General features: G+C 25.3%; 1 protein-coding gene across 1 annotated transcript in view; it reads left to right on the top strand.

Annotated features, from left to right (window-relative positions):
- Positions 1 to 26,202, top strand: part of LOC117179819 (NADH-ubiquinone oxidoreductase 75 kDa subunit, mitochondrial-like) — a 33,581-nt gene that overhangs the window by 6,323 nt on the left and 1,056 nt on the right. The window contains exons 3-6 of the mRNA XM_033371949.1: positions 458 to 810; positions 5,135 to 5,320; positions 12,261 to 12,626; positions 19,532 to 19,666. Of these exons, the coding sequence (XP_033227840.1) occupies positions 458 to 810; positions 5,135 to 5,320; positions 12,261 to 12,626; positions 19,532 to 19,666 (1,040 nt within the window). The remainder of the gene's footprint in view (positions 1 to 457; positions 811 to 5,134; positions 5,321 to 12,260; positions 12,627 to 19,531; positions 19,667 to 26,202) is intronic.

Genomic DNA, 26,202 nt, shown 5'->3' with positions numbered 1-26,202 from the left:
TTTCGGGAGTACTTGCTTCTACGGGCCTTCCTGAACGTGGTTGGTTCGTCACTTATTGATGTACGACCACGCTTAAATTCATTTACCCAGTTATAAACCGTTTCTAAGGCAGGGGCAGATGTGCCATGAACTGAGTCCAATTTATTTTTTATCTCATATGGAGTTAAACCCTTTAAATGAAAATGTTCGATTACCGCTCTGAACTCGTTTTTTTCCATTTTTCTTAACGAACAATTTTTTTTATTCAATTGGTTATAAAAACACGTAAACTCAGAAGATGTGGACTGTGACTGCACCATATATCTAGTCGGGAGTGGTGCTGACTGAAAACAGATGATTTGGAGCGATTCGCGCGCCATCTGTTGGTCATTCTAAGGACTTATTGAACTACCCTCGTAATTTATTCTGAATGAAGAAAATTAATTCGATCTTCTTTCTTCTATTTTTTTTGTGCTAGTTTCCAGAGCCCTGCAAGATTTGTCAAAGGACAAATGTGCCGTAATTGCTGGTAAAATGGCAGACGCGGAATCACTAATGGCGATGAAAGATTTGTTGAACAAACTTGGAAGTGATTTATTAGCGACCGAGCAAAATTTTCACGCGGAGGGAGCAGGAATCGATCTGAGAAGTAGTTATCTTCTGAATAATAAAATTAAGAGTCTCGAGGATTCGGACGTTGTCTTGTTAATCGGGACGAATCCGAGATTTGAGGCCCCGCTGGTGAATACTCGTTTGAGGAAAGGATATCTGCACGCGGAGCTAACTATTGGACTCATCGGACCCAAAGTTGATTTAACGTACAAGTACGAGGTTCGTGATGTATTTAATTAACTATAATAATCGACTATTTATTCATTCATCCGTTCTTTTCAAACAGAAGCCTTTATGTTTCCGACCGAAAAAAAAAGAAAACAGTAAATAGGTGACTTTTTTAGGACAGAAATAAGATTTTTTAGTTAAAAAATCTATTCATTCATTTTTTTTTTTTGCTTGAAAATTCATCTTTCTTGGTTGAAAATTAACTTTTTTTTTATATGAAAACTGAAACAATTGGGTTAAAAATTCATCTATTTTGGGGAAAATTTGTCTCTTTTTATTGAAAGTCCAACGATTTGGTTATAAATGCAACTGGTAGGTTACAAATTATTATTTATTTTTGTTTCTCTTTGTTCAAAATTATCTATTGGTTGAAAATTTAACACTTGAGGTTTGATAATTCATTTGTCATCTAACAAATTCATCTTTTTGGCTGAATTATTTCGTTAAAAATTCATCTTTCTTATTTATGAATTAACTTTTTTGTTAAAAAAAATAAACTTTTCAGGCTGATGATTCAATTCTTTCTAAAAAATTAATCTTTCTTGGCTGAAAATTAACTTTCTTGTTACAAATTCATCTGTCTTCTAAAAAATGCGTCTCTTTGCTTGATGATTAAATTATTTAGACCAGATTGATCATTTTTTTAAAATATCTGTTTGGGTAAAAATTGATCTGCTTTGTTGAAGATGACCTTTTATTTTGAAACATTTATTTTTTCAAGTTGAAAATTCATCTCTCTTCTAAAAAAATCTTGCTTTTGGCATGAAGATTCAACTATTTGTTTAAAAATTTATCTCTTTTGATTGCAAGTTCAACGAGTTGATTGTAAATGCAACTGTTCGTTAAAAATTCTTTTGATTTATTTTTTATTGAACTATTTCGTTAAAAATTCATCTTTTTTAGTTGAAAAGTCGACTCTTTTGATTGAAAGTCCAACGATTTGGTTATCAATGCAACTGGTAGGTTAAAAATTATTATTTTTGTTTTGTTTCTCTTGTTTCAAAATGGTCTATTTATTGAAAGCTTAACTCTTCAAGCTGATTATTCAATTTTCATGTGACAAATTCATCTTTGCGGCTTGAACATGATTTTTGTTGTTGTTCGAAAATTCAATCATTTCGTTAAAAATTCATCTTTATTATTTGAGAATCAACTTTTTTATTAAAAAATCAACTTTTCAGGCTGATGATTGAATTGCTTTCTAAAAAATTCACCTTTTTTGGTTGAAAATTAACTTGTTTTGGTAAAAATTCATCTGTTTTCTAAAAAATTCTTCTTTTTGCTTAATGATTGAACTATTTGTTTCAAAAGTATTTTTTTTAAGTATATGTTTGGCTAAAAATCCACCTTTTTCATTGAAAATAATCTCTTTTTTTAAATTTAACTTTTAAGGTTGAAAATTCATCTCTCTTCTGAAAAAATCTTGTTTTTGGCATAAAAATTCAACTATTTGTTTAAAAATTTATCTCTTTTGATTGAAAGTTTAACGATTTGTTTGTTAATGCAACTGTTGATTAAAAATTCTTTTCATTAGTATTTTTTAAATTATTTCGTTGAAAATTCATCTCTTTTGGTTGGAAATCATCTATTTGTTAAAAATACAACTTTTCAGGGTGATGATTCAATTGTCATTTAACAAATTGATTTTTTTGGCTTGAAAATTAATTTAATGTTTCAAAACTCAACTATTTCGTTAAAAATTCATCTTTCTTGATTGAGAATTATCTTTTTATTATGAATTCAACTTTTCAGGTTGATGATTAAATTCTTTCTAAAAAAATTCATCTATCTTGGCTTGAAAATTAACTTTTTTGATAAAAATCAATCTGTCTTCTAAAAAATTCGTCTTTTTGCTTGATGAATAAATTATTTGATTCAAAATTATTCTTTTCTAATTATATTTTTGGTTAAAAAATCGTCTTTTTTCATTGAAAATCTCTTTTTTTTTTAATTTATCTTTTCAAGTTGAAAATTCATCTCTCTTCTAAAAAAATCTTGTTTTTGACATTAAAAGTCAACTATTTGTTAAAAAATTTAAAAACTGTTGGTTAAAAATTCTTTTTATAATTAAAAAAAAACTTATTTCGTTAAAAATTGATCTTTCTTGATTGAGAATTAACTTTTTTTATAAATTTAACTTTTCAGGCTGGTGATTCAATTACTTCTAAAAAAATGCATCTTTCTTGGCTGAAAATGAACTTTTTTTGTTAAAAACTCATCTGTCTTCTGAAAAATTCGTTTTTTTTTTGCCTAATGATTAAACTAGTTGGTTCAAAATTAATATTTTTTAATTATATGTTTGGTTAAAAATTCATCTTTTTCGTTGAAAATATCTTTTTCTTTATATGTAACTTTTTAAGTTGAAAATTTATCTCTCTTCTAAAAAAATCTTTTTTCTGGCATTAAAATTCAACTATTTGTTAAAAATTTTTTAAACTCTTGGTTAAAAATTCTTTTTATCATTATTTTTTAAAATTATTTCGCGAATAATTCATCTTTCTCAATTGAGAACTAATTTTTTTTATAAATTCAACTTTTTAGACTGGTGATTCAATTACTTCTAAAAAATGCATCTTTCTTGGCTGAAAATTAAATTTTTTGTTAAAAATTCATCGGTCTTCTAAAAAAATCTTCTTGTTGCTTAATGATTAAAATAGTTGTTTCAAAATTATTTTTTAATTATATATTTGGTTTAAAATCCATCTTTTTCGTTGAAAATTCATCTCTATTCTAAAAAAAATCTTGTTTTTGGCATTGAAATTCAATTATTTGTTAAAAAATTAATTTCTTTTGATTGAAATTTCAACGATTTGGTTGTAAATGCAACAGTTCGTTAAAAATTCTTTTTATTTATTTTTTATTGAACTATTTCATTGAAAATTCATCTCTTTTGGTTGGAAATCATGTATTTGTTAAAAATGCAACTTTTCAGGTTGATGATTCAATTGTCATTTAACAAATTGATTTTTTTTGGCTTGAAAATTAATTTGATGTTTGAAAATTCAACTATTTTGTTAAAAATTCATCTTTCTTGATTGAGAATTAACTTTTGCGTTAAAAAAATCAACTTTTCAGGCTGATCATTTAATTACTTCTAAAAAGCGCATTTTTCTGAGCTGAAAATGAATTTTTTGTTGAAAATTCATCTGTTTTCTAAAAAATTATTTTTGCTTAATGATTGAACTAATTGGTTCAAAATTATTATTTTTTAATTATATATTTGGCTTAAAATCCATCTTTTTCGTTGAAAATTAAATCTTTTTTTTTTTAATTTAACTTTTTAAGTTGAAAATTCATCTCTTCTCTACAAAAAATTCAACTATTTTGTGAAAAATTCGTCTTTTTTTATTGAAAGTCCAATTATTTGGTGACAGATGCAACTGTTGGGTTAAAATTTTTTTTTCTAAAGTTCAACTATTTCATTAAAAATTCGTGTTTTTTTGGATGAAAACGATCTATTTGTTGAAAATTCTACTTTTCAGGCTGATAATGCAATTTTTATCTAACAAATTTACCTTTTTGGCTGGGAAATTAACCTTTTTGTTAAAAATTCAACTCTTTTCCAAAAAAATCGTCTTTTTGCTTGAAGATTAAACTATCTCGTTGAAAATTTAACTTTTCAAGTTGATAATTCATCTGTCTTTAAAAAAATTCGTATTTTTGGCTTTAAAGTTCAGCCATATAGTGGACCTTTTAATCTTATTTGTAGGTTGAAAATTGAACTATTTTTCTAAAAATTCAATGACTTGGTTAAAAATTCTTTTTTGGGTTGAAAGTTTAACTAATTTGAAAATTTAATTTATTTTAACTTGAAAGTTTATCAATTTAAAGCGTTTCCTATTAAATGCAATATTGTGCATATGTTAATTCAGTCTCAAGTTTAAATCCATAATTGTTGAGTAATTTCAAGTTTAAAATCTTCAAAATGAATGTTCCCTTCATTTAAAATTAATCTAAATTATAAACTTCTCCCATTTCAATATAATTCGTGTTGAGAAGTTTAGTAATTCTGAAAGAAATTTTTATAACTCAGGTTAAGTATCTTTCAAGTTGAATGAATATTGTTAAAAAATTATTCAAACTTTCAAGGTTTTTTTCATTAGGTTTACCATTTTGATGCCACTTTTTGTGGACTCTTTTAAAAATTTCATGTGACTTTCTTTATAATTTGATGCCACTTTTTTTAGTCTTCTGGTCCATCTGAACCCTGAACTTAATATTTTACTCTTGAGAGCTTATAATTTTGTTGTTTATAATATATATATATATTTTTTTTAATATATTGAAATCTGAAACTAGGATGATTTTTTTTCAGCACCTCGGTCAATCAACCGATACGATAACTCAGTTGAAGAACGGCACGCATCCTTTCAGTGAGACTCTCAAGAATGCCAAAAAACCAATTGTGATTTTGGGAGCTGATCAATTAAGTCGAAAGGATGGAGCTAAGATCCTTGCCGAGACACAAGAATTGGCTAAGATTATCGGAGAAAAAGCAAACGTTAGTAGAATTTTTTACACGAAAAATTAATTATCGAATCTACTTCAAATAGCAGTCTTTCAGCGTCTTGGAAAATAAAATATTCATAAAGTTACCGAGATTTAAATTTTGACGTCTTTAAAAAAAAGACAAAGTATTATATATTTTTTTTTATTTCTGTAGTTTTTTATGTAATTCAGATGTTCCAGTTTCTTTTTGTATTCTGGTAAGTTGAATTATCCTTTTTCGAAGTCTATGGGATAATTTGGAAAAAAGTTAAAAATTAACATAGTGGCGACGATTCGGTTGAAATATAAAGGTTAATTTTTATTTTGAAAAAAACTACACTTTTTTTGTTGTTGCCAATTTTGTGTTTTCTTGTAAGCTTTATTATAATTAAATTATTTATGTGGTGCGGAGAATTTGTTTTTTATAAAATTTCGAATTTCTAAGATTAAACAAAATTCTGAACTTAAATTATAAAAATACTAAAAACAAATGTTAAATTTCTATTTAATATAAAGGTATATAATCTTTTTAAACAGCTGTTTGTCAGCTATTATTTTCTCAGCAAATTTGCCAGTTTTCTAACCTAATAATTGAAAATTCATGTATTTTGTTGAAAACTCGTATTTTTCGGTAGAAAATTATAATTATTTTTTTTTTTAAATTAATCTTTTTGTATAAAAATGTATCTTTTTGGTTGAAAATTCATCAGTTTATTTAAAAGTGCAACTATTTTGTATGAAAATTAGTTTTTTCTTTGTTGAAATTGAATATTCCATCATCTGAGTTGAAACTTAGAAATTAATATTCTCGGTAAAAGTACATTTTTTGCTTGAAAATACAAATATTCCAGTTAAAGATTTATCAGTTTAGGTAAACATTACTTTTTTAAATGCAAATTTAAGTATTTCATTTTTGGTCGGAAATGGTTCTTTTTTAGTTCAAAATTCAACAACTGTTTGTTTTTTTTTTTGGTTAAAATTAATTTACTTGAAACTAGTTTCAGAGTCATATTTTTATTTGAATATGCAATTAATCTAGTTAAATATTAATCATTTTAGTTCGAAATTCATCTTTTTGGTTGAAAATTAATTTTATTTACTGAAAATTTAACTATTCATTTTTGGTTTAACAATTTATATTTTCTAATTGAAAATTAATATATTTTGTTAAAAATTCATCTTTTTTGTTTGGTAGAAATTAGTCTTTGAAAATTTAACCTATCGAAAATGAATTAATTTTTTTTAGTTCAACTATTCCTGGTGAAGATTCATAATTTTAGTTGAAAATTTGGATTTTAGTTGAGAATTCATGTATTTTGTTTGAAAAAACAGGTTTTTTCGATAAAAACTCAAGCTTTTTTGTTTGAAAATTTATATTCTTATTTGAAAATCCTTTTTCTTGGTGGAAAATTCAATGATACCAGTTAAAGAATAATCGTTTTAGTTCAAAGTTCATATATTCTTCTTGAAGATTCATTATTTTAGTTCAAAATTCATGACCTTAGTTAAAAATTTGTTTTTTTTTTGTGGAAAATGAAGTTTTAATTTGAAAGTTTAACTGTTCCATTTTTGTGTAAAAACTTACCTTTTTCTTAGTTCAAAATTCATTTTTTTTTAAGATTAATTATTTTAGATGAAAATTCATCACTTTGGTTGAAATTTTGTTTTGGAAAATTAATTTTTATACTGAATATTTAACTATTCCATTTTTGGTTGAAAAGATAACTTTTTTTTAGTTCAAAATTAATTTTTTTAGTTCAAAATTCATTTATTATTTTTGAAGATTCATTATTTTAGTTGAAAATTTATCATTTTTTTTAGAAAATTAAATTTTTTTAATTCTGTTTTTTTTGGTTGAAAATTGGTTTTTTAACTGAAAATGTAACGATTCCAATGTAATATTTCATAATTTTATTTAAAATTCATCTCTTTGGTTGAACATTATGTTTTTAAACTTAGAATTTAACCATTTAATTTTTGTTTGATAATTTATCTTTTTTAGTTCAAAATTCATCAGTTTTTTTTAATTAATTTTTTTTACTGAAAGTTGAACTATTTCTTTTTTGGTTAATAATTGACATTTTCTATTTCAAAATTCAACTACGTTGTTGGAAATTTGACTTTTGCAGTTGAAAATTCAACTTTTTTTGTAGAAAATTAAATTTTTTTTTAAATCATATTTTTTGATTAAAATTGATCTATTCCTATTAAAGATTTATCAATGCATTTCAAAATTCATCACTCTGATTGACGATTTGTTTTCTTTTTATTTGTGGAAAATTAATTTTTTAAACTGAAAAATTAACAATCCCACTTTTTGTTGAAAACTGATCTTTTTAGTTTTTGGTAAAACAATAATCCTTTTTGTTGAAAATACAGCGATTCCAATCAAAGATTCATAATTTTAGTTGCAAATTCATATTTTTGATTGAAAATTCAATTATTCTAGTTCAAGATTCGTAATTTTAGTTAAAAATACATGTTTTTGGTTTAAAATTCAACTATTCCAGTTGAAGATTGATAATTTTAGTTTAAAATATATTTTTTTGGTTGAATATTAATTTTTTCAACTGAAAATTTAACTTAATTATTTAACTACGCCAGATGAAGATTCATAATTTTAGTTACAAATTTATCAGTTTGGTTGAAAAGTTGTTTTTTTTTTAGTTCAAAATTGAACTATTTCGTTGAAAATTGATATATTTTGTTGAAAAATCGTATTCTTCGGTAGAAAATGATTTTTTTGTTGTTTGAAAATTGATGTTGTTGCTTGAAAATTCATATTTCTGTTTGAAAATTCAAGTATATCAGTTAATTAGTAGTCATTTTTGTTTAAAATTAACCTTTTTGTTTTAAAATTCATCTATTATTTTGGAAGATACATTATTGTAGTTGAAAGTTCATCATTTAGGTTGAAAATTTGTACGTTCGTTTGTGGAAATTTAATTTTTAAACTGAAAATTGAACTATTCCATTTTTGTTTGAAAAATTTTTTTTTCTTATTTCAAAATTTATCTTTCTGGTTAAAAATTCATCTATTCTTTTTGAAGATTCATTATTTTATTTGAAAATTCATCAATTTTGTTGAAATTTTTTTTTGTGGAACATTAATTACTAAACTGAAAGTTTCAATGTTCCATTTTTTGTAGAAAACAGAAAAGTTCTTAGTTCAAGATCATCGTTGTAGTTGAAAATTGAACTGTTTGGCAGAAAATTCTTTTTTTGGTAAAACGACCATCTTTTTTGTTGAAAATACAACGATTTTAATCAAAGATTTATTATTTTAGTTGCAAATTCATCGTTTTGGTTGAAAATTCAATCATTCTAGTGTAAGATTTATAATTTTAGTTGAAAATTCATCTTTTTGGTTGAATATTAATTATTTTAACTGAAAAAAACTGTTCTTTTTGTGGCATACAATTTATCTTTTGTAATTTAAAACTAGTGTATTTGGTTGTAAATTCGTCTTTTTTTTGTATAAATTAATCTTCTTGGTTTAAGATTGATCTCTTTGTTTAAATTCAACTATTCCAGATAAATATTCATCATTTCAGTGGAAAATTCGTCAGTACTGAGAATGGTTAAACTGCGATACGCCACCTGGTGACAAAAATCCGAACTAGAAAGAATAGGTATAATTTTAAAGATGCATTTTAATTTGTGCATAAAAGTATTTTAACGATTTTTGTTGTGGAATTAAAAGTATTTATTGGATAATAAAAATAAGTCTTCATCCGAAATAAAGGGGTGTAGATGGAATATAAATTTTATAAATTAAAAAAGAATACTTTGTTACAAAAATATTTTTCTTAAAAAACAATGATTGTTTTGTTTATTGCGATTTTAAAAAAGATTATAAACTAAAATGGATTTATTCTGAAGCAAAAATGAACTCAAAGTAAATTTTTATTAATTTATACATTAAATTTTTACTATTTAATAACTGATATGAAAGTTAGGTTAGAATTCTTTAAATTCCAATCGCAGGGTGGCTGCTGAATTTATTTTTTGACCGGAAATGTTACAAATTTAAATACAAAAATCTTCCACTTTAGCAAATTTTTAATTTTATATTTTAATTGTTAGGTTACGTTTTATTTTAAAGAATTTCAAAATGCAGTTTTAAAGACTTAAGCCATTAAAAATTAGAAGCGTTTGAAATCGAAGGTATGAGATAAAAAAACATTTTTAGTTGATCAACTGTGAATATAAATTAATGACTTTTAAAACTCAACTGTTCTTTAAGGTTTAAAAGGTGAATAATAATTAATTTTACAAGACTATTCGAAATCAGTTCGCAATTTTAGAATTTCCAGTTTCTAACGTTGAAAATTATGTAAATTATATTCAATTTTTAAATAACTTTAAAATAATATATTCATAATTAAAAGCTTTTATTACATTTTAATTGTTCTTTTAAAAAAAAAAATTAATTTTTGAGTCAAATTTTGGAACTTTGATGTATAAATAACAATTGAATACATATTATTGTTTTAAAAAATCAAGGAAATTGAAGAAATATTTAGAAGTTTAAAAAAAATCAAGTTCAACTAAAAATTGGTAAGGATTTGAAATAATTTAAACAAACTGTCTACGTGTACCGACAAAATCCGGCTATTAGTAACAAAATTTTAGTGTAAATAGCCCACGGACAAATTTAAATAAAATGTGGATTATGGCAGATTTCAAGCAAAAAATTTAAAAGCTTTTTAAGAATTTTGAATGGCTTCAGAAGATTAAAAAACATTTCCGATGAAAATTTAAAATGATTTTTATTTTGAAAAGATAATTTTGAGTGATTATTCAAAAAGATTTAGAAAGATGTACAAAACTGTTAAAAATGAATGTGGAAGATTTTAAGAAAATTTGTTTATTTTGGCAGAATAAAAAAAAAATTAGAAAAAATTGGATTCATTTTAAAGGATGTTTAAAAGTTCTCAAATAATTTCAAAAATAATAACAAATTTTTTAAATTTAAACAACATGCAGATGTTTCAAGATTTTCGAATAAGATTTGTGTTCAGTTTATAAAAAAATGTAATCTTTAAATTTTTTATGTTTCTGGCTTAAAATTGCTTTAAATGCTATAATTTTGAAAACAATTTAATTCATTGATTGATTCTTCAATTTAGACTTTAAGGCATTGAAATGTTAACGTGGATTTATATTTTTAGAATTGATTTTTGCAGATTAAGTACATTTAGTTAAAAATTGTTCAGTTTGAAAGTGTTAGTTAGCATTTGAATCAGAATTAAATAAAAAATTTTAAACTCCAATTTTAAAAGGTTGAAATTCAAGATTTCCACTTTGAGTGCTTTCATTTGCAGATCATTTTATAATAATTTAAATGGAAAAATTTTTAGCCTTAGATTTCAATTTTTTAAATTTCATTGGCCATGAAAAATGTTTGCGAACCGGGAAAACCCCGGGAAATTGCCAGGAATTTTTTTCTTGGAATAAAACGACCACCCTAAATCGCCTATTTTTGATATTCTTCGCATAATCTGGATAAAATTGGTCTCTACATACATGAATTAAAGTTTATTCAAACTTAAATTCATTGAAACTTACACGAAGTAGTGAAATAATTGTGGTTTTTTTGTTTAAACCTATTTGACAAAAATGTATTTTTTTCACTGTATAAGATGAAAATTCTATCTAAAACTATTTGTTTTTTATGAAGATTTGTTTTTAGTATTTAATCATTGTTTTACACTTCACAAAACTATTGTAAAAACACTTTTATGCAAAAATTAATTTACATCTTTAAAATTGTACCTACTATTTCTAGTTTCAGTTTTCAACGCCAGGTGGCGAAATGTTAGACCACCATTCCCAATAGTTAAACATTATTTTTTAACTAACAATTTAAGTATTCCATTTTTTGTTAAAAATTGAACTTATAATTCTAAATTCAACTACTTGGTTGTAGATTTGTCTTTTTTAGTTAAAAATTTAACTATTCCAGTTGAAGATTCATAGTTTTAGGTGAATTTTTTGTTGTTAAAATTATTTGTTTAACCTGAAAATGTAATTTATTCCAGTTTCAAAATCATATTTTTGGTTGAAAATTCAATTATTTTAGTTAAAGATTCGTCAATTTAGTTAGATATTCATCTTTTTGAGAGAAAATTCAACTATTCCAGTTAAAGATTCATAATTTTAGTTAAAAATTCACCAATATGGTTAAAAAGTTATCTTTTTTAGTTCAAAATTAAACAATTTCGTTAAAAATTCATATATTTGGTTGAAAAATGGTATTTTTCGGTAGATAATTCATATTTTTGATTAAAAATTCAAGTCTATCAGTTACTTAAGAATCTTTTTTGTTAAAAATTAATCTATTTGGTTAAAAATTCATCACTTTGAATGAAAATTTGTTTGTTTGTGTAAAATTATTTTTTTAGCTGAAAATTCAACTATTCCATTTTAAGTTGAAAGCTGAATTTTTTTTAGTTCAAAATTTCACTATTTGGTTGAGAATTCATTCTTTTTAAATCGGCTCACTTGGTAGAAAATTCATCTTCTTTTCTAGAACATGAAATAGAAATATCATTTATAATAAACTCGCTAAACCGTGTATATATTCTGATTCAATTATTTAAAAATATCGATTTAATATCAACCCTAAAGTGCTAGAATGGGTCCCAGGGACCCAGATGTTTTTTCAACACTGTCTTTCCCCAAAAATGGTCTCATTTTTTTCAAAATATTTATCATACGCGAATAATTTTTATGTCTATTTTTACAATATTTATTTTTTTCCGAGACACTGGGCAACAATTTAGAAAATAAATAGAGCTAAGTATACTCAAAACGATGATATTTTAGTTTAAAATTTGCTCGGTTCTGTTGGACCCATTATAGGTGGAACGAAAAATGTCGAGATCCTTCCACTTGATGGTTAAATTTCGTAAGTTAAGTAGTTGTAATTTTAATTTGATTATTTTCAGACTCCTCCTGAGTGGAAAGTACTTAATGTCCTTCACACGAACGCTTCTCAAGTAGGTGCGTTGGATCTCGGGTATGGATCTACCATAGAGGAAGTAAAGAAAGCAGAGCCTAGGTGTCTCTTCCTCTTGGGAGCGGATGATGCAAACATTGAGAAAGTGGACTTTGGAAAATCGTATATCGTTTATATTGGAAGTCATGGCGATCGTGGCGCGGCAATGGCGGATGTCGTTCTTTGTGGTGCGGCCTACACGGAGAAAAATGCCAGTTTTGCTAATACGGAAGGCAGAGCTCAGCAAACTAATGCAGCAATTACACCACCTGGAATGGCTCGACCTGACTGGAAAATCATCCGAGCACTTTCTGAAGTATGTTTTTCATATTTTTGTTTTTTAATTTTCATTTTAACTGAAGGACGGATCTAGAGCATTATTTCGGAGGGGAATATTGGGGTCTGCTGCGCTGCAGTACTCCATCTATGTTTTCAATGCGGCCAAAATGTGAACTCGCGAACCCGGGTAGGATTTTCAAGATGCATTTTAATTTGTGCTTAAAACAATTTTTTAAAAATATTTTGCATAGTTTAAAATGATAAGTGGATGGAAATAATTTAGATTTATCGGAAACTAAGTGTTACATGTGAAATTTTCATCTTATAGAGCGAAAAAACACGTTTTAGGTTAAAACTGTTTTTGTCAGCAAAATAATTGTTTTAGTATGTTATATATGTTTCAACACATTATAATCTTGAATCAACTTACATTGGCATAAAAGTGAACTTAGAATAAATTTGTATTAATTTATATACGGAATATGTACTATCTAAAAAATTATAACCCAAAAGTTAGGTTAGAATTACTATTTCATTTCTGATCGTCTACCATTCATACTTCTTTCATATTTTGAATTCAATAATTTACTGTATGCATTAACTAAACTTTATTTTATGGTGATTTGGAACTTATATGACAGTAGAATAATTATTTTCTGAGAAAAACAGTTTTAACAAAAAATATCTTGTTTTTTTCATTGATTACGATGAAAATTATACATGCAACATCTAGTTTCCGATAAATCTTTTTGTCACTTATTGTTTTAAATTTATGGAAAAAAATGGTAAAATTCTTTCTACGCCCAATTTAAAATGCAACTTAAAAATGCTACCTGCATCGCTTATAGCGCCTCTTGCGGAAAAATTCGAAACCGAAAACATTTTCAAAATTCCCTGAATTTTCCTTGACTCATTTTTCATTTCAAATCATTAATATTAAAATACCAGCATTTTAATCTTATGATTCTTTTGACATCGAATATTTTATAAAAATTTTTAACATTATGGTTGAATATTAAATTTAAAAAGAAAGAATCTCAACGAAACGTGTCATAGTTTATATTTCAATCCAAAAAGAATGAAATTTGTCAGAGTAGCCGTTGGACCGGGAAACCTGTAAAACCGGGAAATGACCGGGGATTTTATGAGACCGGGGAAAACCGGGAAATGTCAGTGAATTTATTTTTTGACCCGGAATTTTCAAACATTTTTAGAATAAAAATGTTGTCCAACTTTGATTTCAACCGTTTTTAAAATATTTTTTCAAACTGTGATTTTTATAAATTATTATATTATTCATTTTAGAATGTTTAATTCGAAAATCTTTCAATTTAAAAATTTACCATTTTAGATTTTTAGGTTCTAAAGGCATAGATTGCAATTTAAAGATTTTCAAAATGTAGTTTTAAAGGATCAAATAATTGTAAGTTTTTAAAATTGAAGATTTGTAAATAAAAAACAGGGTGCCTCCGGACCAGGAAACCGAGAATTTTCAGAAGAAAAATCTGCACAAGTTCGATTTTAACAGTTTTTTAAATAATTAAAGTGCAGTTTTAAAGATTAAAAAAATTAAAAGTATTTGTAGTTGAACATTTTTGATAAAAAACAGTTTCATTTTATCAACTGTAAATATAAATAAATAGATTTTTTTGAAAATGGATCTGTACTCAAGTATAGAAATCTGAACAATAATTGATTTTGACCATACAATTCTAGATCTGTTCAAAATTGGAGAATTTCCAGATTGTAACTGTTTTAATCCGAAAGTCTTGATAAGAATTTAAATTAATATATCATTTATTGCGATAATTTTATTTTTAAATAAAAATTGTCATGATTTATCAGTAATATATTTTTAATACAGTGTTCCAAGTCTTCTTTTATATTATTTTTATATTTAATTTAATAAATAAGTTTATAAATATATTATTTCTATTAATTTTGGTTTAGCCATTAAAAAATGTAAACGTGCGTTTTAATATTTTCAACTTAAAAATAAGTCCATAATAATAATAGTCATAATTGAAGGTTTTTATTAAATTTAAAACATTGTGAGTTTAAATTATTTAATTTTTATCCCATTTAATTTGAAATTTCTTAATGTAGAAAAAGAATAAATATTCAATATTTAGAAATATTTCACTGTTCATTTAAGACGAGTAAATTGAAACCAAATATTTAGATTTTTGAAGAACTTTTAAACTTCTAGCGTTACAATTTTAATTGTTCTATTTAAAAAATGTTTAATGTATAAGTGAAATTGTTAAATTTTGACGCATAAATAACAATTCAACACTTATTATTTGCAGAAAAGAATTTGAATAATTTTAAGAGATATGTAGAAGTTTTGAAAAGATTCAAAATTAATTAAAAACTTGAAATGATTTCAAGTAATTTAAACGAACCGTGTTAACATTTTCTTTCAAAACTTTTTAATATATTTTAAAATTAATCGAATTTTCCCTACAATTTTTTATAATCCAGCAAAGTAAATTAAATCTGTAAAATCTTCCATGTTCTTTTATGATAATTTTTTAAATCTCTTAAAATCTTTTTAAACTTTCTGTTACAATAATTTTTCAAAGTGAAAAATCATTTTCAATTTTCCTAAGAATGTTAAGAAAATTTTTTATTTTTTTGAAGTCACAATTTTAAAAAAAATACTACATTTTTTGTTTGAAATCTGCAAAAATCTACATTTGATTTTATATTCGGCTGTAAGAATTTTAAATTATTTAAAGTTCTAAATTTAATTCGAATCTTTTTAAAACTTTTAAATATCTCTTAATATTACTCTAATATTTGTACAAATAATAAGTGTTCTATTTTTATTTATAAATTCAAATTTGATTTTTTTTTAATTTGCAGGATTTTTTAAAAATTATAGAAAAAACTCAATTCATTTTGAAATATATTTAAAAGTTCCGAAAAAAATTCTAAATTTGTTTTGAGTTTGAAAAAATTCAAAACCACTTCTAGATTTCTCAAGATTTTGAAATAAAATTTTAAAGCTTTTGAAGGATGACTTTCATTCGGTACTTGTAAATTTTTGAGCATTTGAATACACAATTTTGGAATTGAAAAACTTTTATACTTTAATTTTAAAAGTTTGGAATTCAAGTATTCCACTTTGAATGTTTTAATTTGTCGTTTATTGTTTATTACTTCATATGGAAAAATGTTTAGAATATAATTTGATTTTTTAAATTTCATTGGCCGTAAAAATATTTCCGAACTGGGCAAAAACCGGAAAATTACCGGGAATTTTTTCTTTGATTAAAACAGCCACCCTGTTTATACAATCAAACAAAAAAATAATTTTAAGACCAAAAACACGAATTTCCAACAAATAAACATTTTTCCTCGTATTTTTCACTCAAAAAATAAATAAAACTTTAGCTTCATGCCAGAAGAAACTGATGCATTTTTACCTAGCAAAAATGAAATTTCAAATTAAACAGTTAAATTTTTAACCAAAGATTTAAGCCTTTAATAAAAAAAAATTTTAATGTAGTTTAACTTTTACCGAAGCAGTTAAATTTTTAATTAAAAAATATTAATTTCTTACAAAATAATAAAACTTTTAACTAAAGAGATGAATTTTCAACTAAAAATATAAATCTTTAACATAAAAAGTGATTTCTTAACAAAGTGATTCAACCAAATCTTCTAAACAAATTAGTTGAATACTCAAGCAAATAAAGCTGATTTTTTGACAAAAAGTTGGATTTTCGTTTTAAAAAGAACATGAAATTTCTTCTGAAATAGATGAAGTTTTGAATCAATAAGATCAATTAAAAAAAAAATAGTTGAATTTTTTGCTCAAAAAGATGTCAGTTGAGTTTTCACGATCAATATATGAATTTTTAAACCGGAAATAATTTTCTACGAAAAATATTTAATTTTTCATCCAAAAAGAGGAATTTTGTCAACCAAAAAGATTAAGTTTTTAGCAAAATAGTTGAAGCCTCTATCAAATATTTGCATTTTTTTTTACAAAAATCGAATTTTCTTCTAAAACAAATGAATTTTTAATGAAAAGCGACAAATTTTTTTAAAGTAGAACTTCCATCCCGCAGCGCCGGATTAACCATAGGGCTAGGTGGGGCTATAGCCCCAGGCCCCTGGGCAGTCAGGGGCCCCTTTACTCCAGAAAAAATATATAAATTCTGAGTACGTTACTACAACTTCTACAAAACTTCTGAAGAAACATTTAAAACTTTTTAAAAAATTATGTAATAGTTAATTTTGTAAACTTAACTAAATAGTTTCATGGCAGATGTTATTTTTCTGCACCGTCAAACATTTGGATTTTCTCTGCCCTTAAGGGGGCCCCTTCAAGATTTAGCCCCAGGCCCCGAAAAAGGTTAATCCGGCGCTGCCATCCCGAAAAGATTTCAGTTCATTTTTCAACACCAAGATATAAATTTTAAACAAAAAGTATATTTTCTACGAAATAGTTAAATTTTTAAGTGAACGGTATAATTAATTTAATTTCCAACCAGATGTTTTCATTTTTATTTTAAAAATATTAGATTTTTATTTGAAAAAGATGTGATTTCTGCTGAAGCAAGTGAATTTTAAAATCAAAAAGACAAACTTTCAAAAAAGAGTTGAATTTTAAACCGAAAAGTTAAATTTTTATTCCAGAAAGATGAAATTTCTCCTAAAACAGCTGAATAAAAAAAAACTTTAAAAAAATAGTTATATTTTCACCCAAAGAAGATTCTAGTTCACTTTTTAACACCAAAATAAAAATTGGATGCAATTTTGCAATGAAAATGGATGTCTTTTTAAGAAAGTTATTAAATGTTCAACCGAATAATAAAATTTATAACTGAAATAAAAAATTTATAACAGAAGAAAGTTGTTGCGAATATTCAAAATTGTAATCTAAAAATATTTCCTTTTTCACGTTTTTAAGGGGTTATATACGATTATTTAAAAAAATATTTGATTTTTTCTGCATACAGTAAGGATTTTTTCAAAAAGTTAATTTTTCGAGCTCTAAAAATTTTATTTAAAAATTCTAATCTTCAAAATAAAAATTGGTGCACAAAAATCGAATCGTTTACGAACTGAGCACAATTATCACGGACAATTTAAAAAAAAATTGAAGAAGATCGGTCAAATAGTTCTTGTGCAATCGCGGTCACAGCAAAGGTACTTTTGGAAAAACACGATTTCGAGATAATCACATTCAACGTTTGAATGTGAGTGTATGTAAACGTAGTCTGCGCTTCGAAACGCTTTTTTCTTATCGAACTATTGTTCGGGTCTCTATGAAAATTTGAGAAAATGTTTTTCAGAAGTTGTACTTTAAGATTGAGCAATAAAAATTTTTTCGATTTTTTGAAAAAACAGGTATATAACCACTTAATTTGTCCTATTTTCGAAATTTTGCTCTTAAATTTTATTCAGATTCGAGCTTCGTCAATTCAAAATAATATTGTTCAATTCTAAAAGCTTTAAATTATAAATTATATAATTTCAACTCCTTTATAATAAAATTAATTATTTAAAAGAACATTCTAATCTGAAAATTTTCAATTTGTAACGTTTTTAATTAGAAATAATACAGTTTTAATTCCATTGAATTTTGAATGATTGAAATTTTTAAATTGTATTTGGAAAATATTTCATTTTTAACGTTTTGAATTTGTCCTATTTTCGACATTTTTTTATAGTCTAAAATCTTAAAAATCTTAAAAATGATTTAAAAAAACTTCTCAAATTGATTTCGATTTTTTAAATTGAAAATTATATATTTTTTTAATGAAATTTTAACTATTCCATCTTTGATTAGAAGCCATCTTTTTTTAGTCGAGAAATTCAACCCTTTGGTTGAAAATTTGTATTTTTTGGTAGAAAATTAATTTTTTTGTTTGAAATATCAACTACTTGGTTAAAAATGTATGTTTTTTGTTGAAAATTCGTCGTTTTTTATAGTAGATTCATAATTTTGGATGAAAACTTAACTGTTTGGTTGAGCACGAAGTTTTTTGTTGAAAATTAATATTTTCGGGTTTAAAATTCAACTTTCTTGTAGAAACTTCGTTTTTTAGGCTTGAATATTCATTAATTTGGTAAAAAAATAAACTATTATGTAAAAAATTCAATTTTTTAAATTGAAAAGTATATATTTTTAAATTAAAATTTAACTATTCTATCTCTGATTAAAACGTGATCTGTTTTAGTTTATAAATTCAACTCTTTGGTTAAAAATGTATGTATTTTGTTGAAAATATTGTCGTTATTGGTAGTAAATTCATAATTTTTTATGAAAATTTAACTAATTGGTTGAAAACTTACTTTTTTGATGAAAATTAATATTTTCGTGTTGAAAATTTAACTTTTTTTTGTAGAACATTAATTTTCTTGTTTGAAATCTCAACTATTTGGTTAAAAATGTATGTATTTTGTTGAAAATTCGTCGTTTCTGGTAATAGATCCATAATTTTAGATGAAAATTTAACTAGTTGGTTGAAAACTAATTTTTTCAAATTGAAACATTATAAATTGTATAATTTTATATTAATAGATAGCAGAATAATAAAAATAATAAATATTTTGAAATTTAATCTCTGAAGTTTAAAATTTTAAATTAAAAGTCTTACTATAGTCAAGAAGTTTTAAGTTTTAGGTATTGAATAGTAATAATAAAGGTTACAAATTAAGGATCGTTCAAAGTATAACAATTTTAATTAATAATTTTTAAATGCTATCCAATTAGCAAATTCGTGACCGCGAGTGCCTTTAACGTTGAGAAATGTGTAATTTTTGACGTTTTGAATTATAAATTGTTCAGTTTTGAAGGCTTTAATTTGAAAATTTGAATTACTCGGAAAAAAATCGGTCAATGCTTTCAAAGATTTCTAATCTACAATTTAAGTTTCTGTGCATTATTTTAAACAATTTTTTACCATTAATGTTATTTTGCAGATTTCTGGAAACTGTTTACCGTATGACACTTTGGCGGAGGTACGTTCTAGAATCGAGGAGGTAGCGCCACATTTAGTAAGATACGGCGATGTAGAGCCGGCAAACTACATTAAAGAAGCAGTCGAACTAGCAAAGGTATGTAAAATATGCTTTGGAAGTTCATTTTTTTTTTCTAACATCCAAGTGGAACCAAATATAAATTATTAGGATCTGAAATAAAAACCTTCAATTGAAGATACATTGATGAATAATATTTTTTGAAAGGTGAAAGTGTTATAAAAGCAGGGAATTTCAGGATTACCTAATCTCTTTTTTCACATTTAAATTAAAAAAATTCCCTAAAAGAACTAAAATTGCACATTTTTATTGAAAGAGATGAAATTTCATTTAAAATTATGAATCTTCAACCAAAAAAAGATCTTAGTTTTAATTCACAAACAGTTTAACCCAATTTTTTCAATAAAAATAGTTGAGTTTGCAACCAAAATCATTTAATTTTCTACCAAATTGTTTAATTGTAAAGTTGAAAATATGAATTTTTAATACAAAAATGTAATAATTTTGATATTTTAACAATAAAATTGTTTTAAATTCACAAACTATAATGTTAATTTTACACCGAATATTAGAATTTTATAAAAGTTCAAGTTTCGAGCCAAAAAAGGCAAATTTTCGACAAAATAGTTTAGTTCCCAATCCGGAAATATGAATTTTCACAAAAAAAGATTATTTTCAACCCAAAACAGACGAATTTTTAACAAAGCATTTGAATTTTCAACCAAAAAGTATAACTTTCAAACAAAATTGTTGAATTTTCATCAAAATATTTAAATTTTCACCCAAAAAAGGCGAATTCTCAACAAGAAATGTGATAGCCATTATTTTAACAAACATATTGTAATGTTAAATAAGAATGAGATGAATTCATCACAAATAATAGGAATTTTCAATAAAATAGTTAAGTTTGAAACCCAAAATCAAGAATTTAAAAAAAAAGTGAAATTTGTTATTTTAACATAAACCAAATTTAATTTCAAACAAGACACAGTTGAATTCTATCAAAGCAGAGGACTTTTTGAACAAATTGTTGAATTTTGAACAAAATAATTGAATTTTAAACTAAATGATTAAATTTCTGAAAAAAAGATAAATACTTAACCTGAAAATATAAATTTGCAACATCAATGTTAAATTTTCCACCAAATAGTTTAATTTTGTACCAAATTCAAATTTTCTGGCAAATTGATCAAGTTTTAAGATAAAAAGGTGCATTTTCGACAAAAAAGTTTATTTTCCACCACGAAAATATGAAATTTTAACAAAAAGTTAATTTTCAACCCAAACAGAGGAATTTTCAACGAAAAATAAAAAATTTTAACTGAATCATTAAATTTGTAACCAAAATCGATGAATTCTCATCAAAATAATGTTATAGTTGCTATGTCAATCAAAAAATATTTTCATTTTAAATACGAATAAGTTGAATTCAACCGAAAAGGATTTTAGTTTTTAATTAAAAACAATTGAATGCATGCAAAGAGTACGAATTTTCATTCAAATTCTACCCGAATTAACTGGAAAAAATTAATTTTGACTAAGAAACTATTGAATTCAAACAAAAAAGTTGAATTCTTCACGAAAAATGTAATAGTTGATATGTCAACTAAAAATATTTCAATTTTAAAATAAAAAACCATTGAATTCCTCCCAAAAAATAAAAATTTGCAACACATAATTATGAATTTTTAAACAAAAAAATACAAATTTCTTAGCAAAGCAATCGAATTTCCAACGGAAAGAAATAAGTTTTTAACCAAAGTGTTGAATTTTCAACTGCTGAAAATAAAGTAGAAACAAATTTAAATACTGTAGGAACCAAGAGCAGAAAAAGTACGTTTTTAAAGTCATGTTTGTGTTATTAAAATTATTTCGTTCTAGCTTCCTTGGAAAAATACTTGGAAAAAATCATAGGACATTTTTTTAATTTTTATTTAAATAAAAACGTATAACTATAAATTAATATCCCAATAACTTAAATTGTCATAATATATTTTTAAAAAATATACAAAAAATATACGTTTAAAAAAAAGTGAATTCTCAATATGAGACTTCAGTTTTCTAACAAACTGAATACAACATGAAAAAAACATGAATTCTCATTAAAAAATAGAGTAGTTTATATTTCAACCAAAAAATGTTTGAGTTATAAATTCAAAACAGTCCAATTCATTTTAAAAAAAATGTTCACCTACATAGTTCGACTTGTTCGGAAACAAGAGAAAATGTCTACCATAAAAGATGAATGTTCTACCAAGAAAGATTTTTCATTAAAAAAAATTTCGAACAAATTCTTGAAAATTTCGATACAAAGAAATAAAGTATAAAATTAGAAAGTAAACAAAAGACAATAAAATTTCAACATAAAAAATTGGCTCTAAAATTACTTTTTCACTCACTAAGTGCACATTGGGTGAGCAGTACCCCACGATTTTTTTACCTCCACTTTCAGCAGCTGCTGCTAGCAGACTAGAGTTCTGAGCCGGTTATATTACTTTGAGAACGGTAACGAGAATATTAGTGAGAATATAACCGAGAAATAAATTCTCTGCGATTTTATGATAATATCAGAATTTATTTTAATTGATAGATAATTGCAGTTTTCGCCAACTTTTCGGTTGAAAATTCAACTCTTTTTTCTTTCGAAAGTTTACCTGCTTTAGCAGAAATTAAATCTTTTTTGATAAAAATGCAACTGTTTGGTTAGAAATTAAGCTATTATACTATTTTCTTGAAAACTTAACTATCTTTTTTGAAAATTGACTTTTTGTTTAAAATTTATATTTTGGTGTTGAAAAATGAACTGAAACATTTTCTGGATGAAAGTTCCACTCATAACAAAAACTTTGTTTTTGATTACAAATTCATCTGTATTAGCACAAAATTAATCGTTTTTTGGATAAAACTGCAACTATTTGGTAGAGAATTTAACTGTTTTGCTAAAAAAATCATCCTTTTTGACTAAAAAAATCGTCTTTTTGGATTGAAAATTCAATTTTTTTCGTAGAAACTTATTTTTTTGTTACAAAAATTCCATTTTTGATGTTACTGAGTTAACTGGTATCTTTTTTGGATGATAACTCAACTTTTTTTGTAATAAAAAATTCTGCTTTAAACCTCAAAGTGCATACATGGTACAAATCACGGTAAAGTGCATCGTGGGTGTTAATCACCCCAGCGTATTTAATCATGTATTGTTTAACCCCTGTTGAATATTTTGTCACAAAAAAATTATCCGATATAGGTTGTGCTATCCTGTATAAGGTAGAGTTGATTTTATAGCCATTTATTTTACTTTAAGTTTGTTAAAAATTTTATTGAAAAAAGTGAAAAAATGTTTTTTTTTTAATTTAAAGTTCATAACTCACGCAATTTTAATTATTTTAACCTGAAAACTTATGACTATACTTTTGAAATTGTGTACTTTCATAAAAAAAATATTGCAACATGAGTGCTGTCAAAAAAGATATTTTTTTGCACAGTTGAAAAGTCAATTTTATGATAAAATGATGAATCAGATTGTTTGCTTTTAAATCGATTTATGATTATAAAAATTGAGGAACTGTGACAAGTAATGCTATAAAAGTACAAGAAATTAAAAAAAGAGACACACATAACTGTATTTTAACAATTATATTTTATTCAAGACATCCACAGTTTGCTCTCGCATGACGCGCTGCCGTAAGTTATAAGCCATCTACAAAGAAAAAAAGTATGAAATAATCGAAAAAAAAAAATTATTATTTTATTTCATATGATATACTTACGTCAAAAAGTAAACAAAAATCAGTCAAATTAAAAAAAAAAACTAACTTCAAAATTACTTTTCCACTCACTAAGTGCACACTGGGTGTTCCATACCCCACGACTTTTTTACTTCTACTTTCAGAAACTGCTGCTAGTAGACTGGCATTTGACGCAGTATGCTAAACGACTTAATTACAGTTAGTGTCTCCAACTAAAGCTAGATGTCATAGAAGCGAATTCATTTTTTGTATGAAAATGCAACTTTTTGGTTTAAAATCGTTCTTCTTTGCTTGATTATTCAACTAATTTGTTTAAAACATTCAGTTGAATCGCTTTGTTAAGAAATCACTTTTTTGTTAAAGATTTCATTATTAAAAAAGTTTAATGATTTTATTGTAAATTAATCTTTTTTAATTGAAAATTGAACTACTTGGGACAAAGTTAAATTACATTGTGAATTTTTTCTTATTGAAGGCTTATGTCTGGTTGAAAATCTAACTGTTTAGTGGAAAATACTTCTTTTTTTTGTTTTAAAATTTTTTTCTTTTGTTGTATAATTTTTTTTTATTAAAATATAAACTATGACACTTTTTTGTTGGTAATTTATCTTTTTAGGTTGAATATTGAACTATTATGTTAAAAATTCAATTATTTTGTTAAAGAGTTATCTGTTAAAGTAGAAAAAACTTTTTTTCTTTGTTTTAAATAAATTAATACATTGGAAAATTTTCGATTTGTATATGAAACACTGTAATTCCTGATTGTGTCAGAGCTACAAAATAATTTATATTTAAACGCTGATGTAACCTGAATAACACAAATATTGTTAAAAATGCAACTAAATCTAGATGGCGATAGTGAGTATATTTTTTCGAATTAAGTATGGTTTATAAGAGTTTGAAAATTGCTTGGGTATGAAACACCCACAGTGCACTTTAAGGGTTAAATTCCTTCAAAATTAGTAGGTTTTCAAAGATTTAAAGAAATTTGAATTTTTTGGTATTCGCCCTAAATTCTTTTAAATTTCTTTAATCAAATTTGTTGAATTCCCTTTTGCATTTTTCTAAGCTTATTTCAAAGTTACTGAATTCAATGAAGTCTTTTCATATTTTAAAATTATTTTCAATTAATCTGAAGTTAATTTCCAATTCATTTGAATTCTTTTGAATGTAAATTGAATAGTTCTGAAATCTTCTGAATTTATCCTGAATTTGTTAGCCTTTGAGCGCGAAAATACGAGGGGTGTTCAAAAAGTAAGTTTCCCTAGTCTGCCGTTTTGCCCCAGCGCCATCTAGAGAGCTGGGGCCGAACATAGTTTTAGTTTAGGATATACCGATAAGAGCGGAACCGGTCTTAGGTGCCGAAAAATTTTTTTTTCATCAGTAGCGGCTCGGAAACGATGGAGTTACCTGTGAAAAACGTGTCCACTTGTGAGTTGCGTGCAGTTATTCGCTTTTTAACTGCAAAAGGGCTTAATGGCAACGAAATTCACACTAAATTAGTGGATATTTATGGTGACAAATGCATGAGTGTGCCATTAAACAAAAGCGTCCTGGAAAATTATCGAGAAAAGTGTTGCTTTTTCACGACAACGCACGGCCTCATTCAGCAAAAAAAAAACACAAACCTTACTGGTAAAATTCAAATGGAAAATTTTTAATCACCCACCCTACTCTTCAGATCTCGCACAAAGTGACTTTTTTTTTTTCCTAAGTTAAAGGAAAGTTTGGGTGGCCACCCTACCGAAAAGAATCTTTGAGTATATACTAAAAATTCTTTAGGTCAAAGAATCTCAAAGAAATTATCCGCAGGCACTCAGGTAGATATTTTTAAAGGTCCAGGAAGCTCGTTTAAATGGTCTGAAGGCTTTAAAATATCCTTTCCGAAATTGAAATAAATATACGAGCATAAATAACGAGCAGAGAGGCTATCTCAATAGAGTAGCCGACACTCAAGGGTCCTTTGTTAAGTTTCCGGATTAAAATTTAGAAGTAGATTTTTTTAAATTTCATAGATAACAGCCTAAAACATAATAATTCGAAATCTATGGGTTTCGATGACTTCAGATATCTAACTTTTTTTTTAAATGCTTAAAATTGGAATTATTAGAACGTTTCTCGTAAATGGAATGAGATACGCCAAAAAAGACAACATTTTTGAATTCAACTAGAAAATTTTATATCAGTATATAAGTTATAATTATAAATAAGTATAATGAGAAAATTCATCAATTAAAAAAAAGTGTTAATAATTTGAAGAGAAATTTGAAAAGGGAGAGCGGGTTAGCCACGACCAATTACTGTAAATAACTCTGCCCGCCCGGTACGTGACGAATACAAAAGGAACATTATATTACCGTCGCACCACTCTTAAACCGACCACTAAAAGGATCTTGAAAAGGACCCAAATCTCTCAAACTATCTCCGAGACTATTTTGTTTCAAATCGACTTTGTTTATAGACTCAAATGGGCCAAGCTATTTCGTTAAAGAAAACTCAAAGATTTCTTTCGGTAGGGCATCACTTCAATTCAAATGATGAAGCGAAAGACTTTGTTAAATTATTTTTTAAAAAACAGGGCACGGATTTTTATAAAGAAGGTTTGTCAAAGCTTGAGAACAGATACAAAGAATATATTCAAGTCCAAGGGGACTATGTAGAAAAATAGTTTATAAGTCAAACAATAAATACATATGTTGCTTTAAGGGCATGTGACACAGCTAAATACCTATATTACCGACCACAGTTTTTCAGTTCACTGAATGTTTTTTTTTTAACCTAAGAACTTTTTTTGTAAATAAAATATCGAGCTGAAACTTTGGGAAATGTATTAGAGTACAATAAAGTACGTTTAGGTACTGCATTTTG

This window comes from Belonocnema kinseyi, chromosome 9 (genome assembly GCF_010883055.1).
Source record: "Belonocnema kinseyi isolate 2016_QV_RU_SX_M_011 chromosome 9, B_treatae_v1, whole genome shotgun sequence".
Lineage (NCBI taxonomy): Eukaryota > Metazoa > Arthropoda > Insecta > Hymenoptera > Cynipidae > Belonocnema > Belonocnema kinseyi.
Note: the sequence above shows the minus strand (reverse complement) of the source record. Positions and strands in the feature narration are given on the sequence as shown.